Source organism: Lactuca sativa, chromosome 4, assembly GCF_002870075.4.
Source record: "Lactuca sativa cultivar Salinas chromosome 4, Lsat_Salinas_v11, whole genome shotgun sequence".
Lineage (NCBI taxonomy): Eukaryota > Viridiplantae > Streptophyta > Magnoliopsida > Asterales > Asteraceae > Lactuca > Lactuca sativa.
The window spans coordinates 331677951-331682833 of NC_056626.2; the positions used below are offsets into that span (position 1 = coordinate 331677951).

The following is a 4883-nucleotide window of genomic DNA, read 5'->3' on the forward strand; positions in this document are numbered from 1 at the left end:
ATATTCGATGATAAGAATGAGAAAGGGCATTCACCTCTTTTGCACATACGACAGATCAAAAGCAACCTCCCTGTCCCACCTTTTGCCGCCAATTTTTAATTTTTGTCCCACAGACATCAGTCAGTCAAACAAAGTACAAATCAAATCCTGTCCTGTCAAGCACACATCACATGACTCCCAAAGTCCACATCATCAGGACAAAGTCTCATCATAATAGATACGTATACGTCTGTTGAATTCTAGGCAAGAAAAGTCCCCAAGATTTTTTTTTGAATCATAAGTCATAACAATTAAGTCTGGTCAACATTCTAAAAAGTCAACAACATGATCTGATCGGGTGGTCTTTAAAAAGGTCTGGTAGTAAATCAAATATGCCCCAAACTAAAACTAGTGTCCATACTGCTGAGAAGTCTGGGTGGTGGTGTAATGGCCTTGCTGAGGGGGGTAGGTTGGGACAGTGGCGGCAGGGGCGGTGGTCGTGGTGGCAGGGGCGGTGGTCGTGGTGGTGTAATATGATGTGTGTGCAGAAGAGTAGGGATCTTGCTGGGTACCATAGTTTTCAGCATAAGTAACCTGAACAGGATGGGTTTGTCCGCCTGCAGCCCCACCGTATGCTTGGTACACATCCACCACACCATGTGTGGCTGCAACTGCAACTGGTTGTGCATACGGATCTTGACTGTTCACCATTGTTCCTGCAACCTATATACATATATATTTTTTACAGCAATTCATGACCTCAAGTTGGAAAATTACTAAATTACCCCTGATTAAGAAACTAACTAACCAACCGACCTCACTAGGGTTGTGAACTCCAGGGGGACCCGGAACCGAAGCTTGTCCACTGTTTGCCACATTCATATCAACAGCACTTGGATATCTGATTTAAAACAAAAGTAAATATATATTAATGTGAAACAGAGTATAGAAATATGAAAAATGAAAAATGAAAAATGACTAAAATACCCTGATGCGTGTGAAGGAACTGGATAAGCATGGGTTGCATATTCCACTGGAGGGGCATGATAAGTATGAGGTTGATACTCTCTTGGAGGAGGAGGAGGAGCAAGGTAACTAGGAGGAGGATGTTGATGTTGATGTTGATGTTGATGCTGATGTGGATTATATTCGCGCTTCATAGAAACATAAATAAATATTTAGTTATTAAATTAATAAATTCTCATTTCCCGAATTTAAATTTTACCTTAAAAGGTTCATAACGACCACCTCGTGGGACCACCTCTGTTACAGGTTTTGTATCTCTAAGATATCTTGCCCTAAATCTTGATGCAATCTCAGCCAAAGCTTCTTTCGCAACACCATAACTCCCCGACACCTAGAAGGGTATTTTTGGAAATTGTAAAAGATCAAAAAGGGTGTCTCAGGAAAGTGAAAAAACCAAAAGGGTATGTCTGGAAATTGAGATATGGTTATCACCTGAACAAGCTCTTCATTTTCAGCAGCACACTTTGGTTTGTCTTCTTTAGGATAGACACGGATATCTGCTTTAATTCTTCTCCTCATTTCATTGATTATCATGCCACCTTGGCCAAGAATGCAGCCTACTTTACTAGAAGGAATTAAAACACGTGTTGTAATTATTCCCTTTTCATCATGCTCACTTGTTTTATCTTGTAAAAGAAGAATCGCATCAATTGTTCTTGACCTTGGTTTCTGTAAAGCCTGATAAACATTTTCAAATATCAACCAATAATTAAAATAAATTTCCTGTTTTTTTCTAATTTTGGTCCCAAAAACTGCTCTTGTAAAACTTTGCTCCTTATTTGATTGAGGTTCTTGTAATGCTTTTTGTCCCTATTCCAAATGACTATTTCGTCCCTGAGTATAGTTGATTTTTGCAACTGTGATCCCAAGATAGTCTTTCTACCCAAAATGTTACAAAAACCTCAAAATTTTGCAAAAGAAAACTTTTTGGGACCAAAAAGGTAGTTAAAAATTTTGTCAAACTGTGAAAACACTATTTTCTTTGTGGATTTGGTCCCTAAAATGACTATATTGCCCTTCATATTATATTTCTTAAAAAAATTTATGTCGTTTAGTTTATTTGTTTACTATTACTTATAAAATGATTGGGGTCATTCTACTTGGAACAGGGAGCAAAAACTTTATGAAAACCTCAAATAAGGACCAAAACTGAAAAAATTAAAAAGAATTAAAAATACTAACATCAAAAGAAGAGACAACAATGACTCTTTCATCTGAGCCTAGAAGTGGATCCTCCACATGGATACTTGTACCCGTTTCTTGCTGAAACTGTCTTAAACTGATCCCATTTCTCCCAATAACTCCATGAATTCTTGCTTCAGAGCAAAGAATTTTCATTGGGAACTCAATTGGTGTCTCTTCAATTTGAACAGGATCAATGGCCGGAGGCCCATATCGTGGTGGCTCCCGCCATGGAAGTGGCGGTGCACCGTAGGTGTATGGCCCACGTTCAGGCGGCGGTGGTGCACCTGGCTGAAAGGCCCGTGGGGGGCCCACGGGTCGACTGTTTGATGGTGGCTCATCTTTTCGTGGATTTTGATGTAACAATGTTGAGACTTTAGCAAGTGCTTTTCTTGTAACATCTGGTGTGCCTGATATCTGAAAAAAAAAAAAAAAAAAAAAAAAAAAAAAAAGTTGTATTATATGTCAGAGAAAATACTAAAATGCCCTTATGTAGTCTGGAAAAGAGATTTTCAAGGGAAAAATGAAAGTAGGATGAAAATAGAATGCTATAATAAACAAATAGAGGTATATAACAATGATCAATACATTATTTTCAAGAGGAATGAAAGTAATACAGAAATAAATAAAAGTAGATTACCTGCAACAACTCATCAGTCTCCATAGCACAAGTAGGAAGCTGCTCTGCAGGCAAAAGACGAATAACAGCACCAGTCTCACCTCTTAATCTCTTAATAACTTCACCACCTTTCCCCAAAAGACACCCAACTGTGTTATTTGGAACAAGCATTCGACAAAACACCACACTTTCCTCATCATCAAAAATATCTTCCTCAACAATCCTATCATGAACTTTTACAAGAGCATCTTGAGCTGCACAATGCAGCTCCAAATCATTATCATCATCATCGTCATTTTTTACTACTGGAGCTTTTGCAGAAGGACTGTAGATTATGATTACTCTTTCTTCTGAACCAAGGACAGATTCCGCAACTGTAATTTTAGCTTGGGTTTCTTCACGTAAGGCTTTCACTACAGTGCCACCTTTTCCGATTACACTGCCGATTCTTCTGGATTGGCATAGGATTCGGTAGACTGTTTCTGAAACATGAGAGCTTTCTGAAGATTCTTCATCATCAAATTTCCCTCTTTTGTTGCCACCCTTGTTGAAGCGAGGGTTTGGGCGTTTCTTGAAGGGGGATCCTCTGCCTCTTTCCATTTGTCCACAAAATCTACAATTGAAAAACCTGATAGTCACTACTACATCAACATTGTAAAAAAGGGTATCAAATAGCAATTCAGATTTCAGAAACTAATCAAACTATTGTAGCAATTTAGAAACAGTAATAAGCTAATAGCAATTCATGAACAATCAACAAGAATTCAGAATACGGAAACAAGCTATAACTGATTTACAATTCTGAATTCAGAAACAATCAGAAAGAACTCAGAATCAACAAAGAAACAGAAATGATGATAGGCAGAGAGATGAACCGGTGATATGTAGAGTCGCAGAATTCGACAATCAGAAAGAGTGATGAAATTAATTGAGGAACAATGCTGAAATTGAATAAGGATCGATGCTTAGTCAGACGTCTCGAGCCTTATGCAGTGAACTACAGGATCATCGACGCTGAAACAGGGGTTCATTCGGTTGATTGAGATCATCGATGCTGAAATCGATTGAGAGATGCGGTTGTTGTTGAGAGCCGGTGTTTTAGGGTTAAAAAGGCTTTTTTGTCAAGAACAAAAAAAATGAATCTATTCATTTAACCCATTAAAAGCCCAAGTCGCTAATAAAACTAATTAAATGCCCTTTCTTTGATTATTTAAAATGATTTATATTTATTTATAAAATAATATAACTATACAAAATGTTTATATTAGTTTATCCAGTTACAAAACATAATATAATAAATTAATAATTGTCTTTTTAGTATTCGACAAATTTTGTTTATAAACGTAAAAATACTAAAATGACAAAGAAAAAAGAACATCTTATATATTATTGGTTTTTTGTTGTAAATCAGAACCAATAGACACGTAAGAAACCGACAAATAATATTGAGAATTATATATCGATTAGTTGCAAATAATAGATCCAATTATAATTAATATGATTACCAAGTTTTGTCCAAAAATTAGATTAATTATTCTCGATTAGATCTGATTATAAAAAAGGTAAAAGGAGAGTGTCATGTTATTTGACGAAATTAAAAAAACCAGACAATAATGTAAAACCGATCTGTTAACGGCTAATCTTGAACGTGGAATAATTGCACGGATCAGACTCCTAAACTTTTGAGGTTTTTACTTTGCTTCTATCGGTTGTAAGCAACGGAGTGAAAAACCATGATTTAATGTAGACTTACCGAGTTTCCAACTGCAATGGAAAACGATAAACGCAAAGCGAATACTAAGAAACTGGAAGAAATGGAGAGAGAGAGAGAGAGAGAGAGAGAGAGAGAGAAAGAGAGAGAGAGAGAGATTCGAAATTTATGCATGTTGGGACTTACAATGCATGAAATACGGCTCCCAGAAAGTTGTATTTATATGTATCGAAACCCTAGAAGGCAATAAAGAGGCCCCTCTTGGGTCAGCCCCTTAGAAACCCTAAGGCGACGACTTACTCTCCAAGCTAGCCGTTTTTTAAGCCTTCTAGAATATTTTGTTGCCATATCCATGACCGATTTGAC

General features: G+C 37.0%; 1 protein-coding gene across 1 annotated transcript; it reads right to left on the reverse strand.

The window, feature by feature from the left end:
• Positions 1-237: 237 nt before the first annotated feature.
• On the reverse strand, positions 238-3925 carry LOC111917916 (KH domain-containing protein HEN4). Its single transcript, XM_023913554.3, has 8 exons — positions 3682-3925; positions 2828-3419; positions 2188-2604; positions 1438-1683; positions 1205-1336; positions 967-1133; positions 796-880; positions 238-702 (listed from the first exon to the last, which is right to left on the reverse strand). Exons 2-8 carry the CDS (start codon positions 3404-3406, stop codon positions 388-390), a joined length of 1941 nt encoding a protein of 646 aa, XP_023769322.1. The 5' UTR covers positions 3407-3419; positions 3682-3925; the 3' UTR covers positions 238-387.
• Between the last annotated feature and the right edge of the window lie 958 nt (positions 3926-4883).

Coding starts and splice junctions, on each gene's coding strand:
- LOC111917916 (XM_023913554.3), bottom strand. CDS start 3,406: ATGGAAAGAGGCAGAGGATCCCCCTTCAAGAAACGCCCAAACCCTCGC. Junction 881..966: donor GTTCCTTCACACGCATCAGG/GTATTTTAGTCA, acceptor GTTTTAAATCAG/ATATCCAAGTGCTGTTGATA. Junction 703..795: donor GAGTTCACAACCCTAGTGAG/GTCGGTTGGTTA, acceptor ATATGTATATAG/GTTGCAGGAACAATGGTGAA.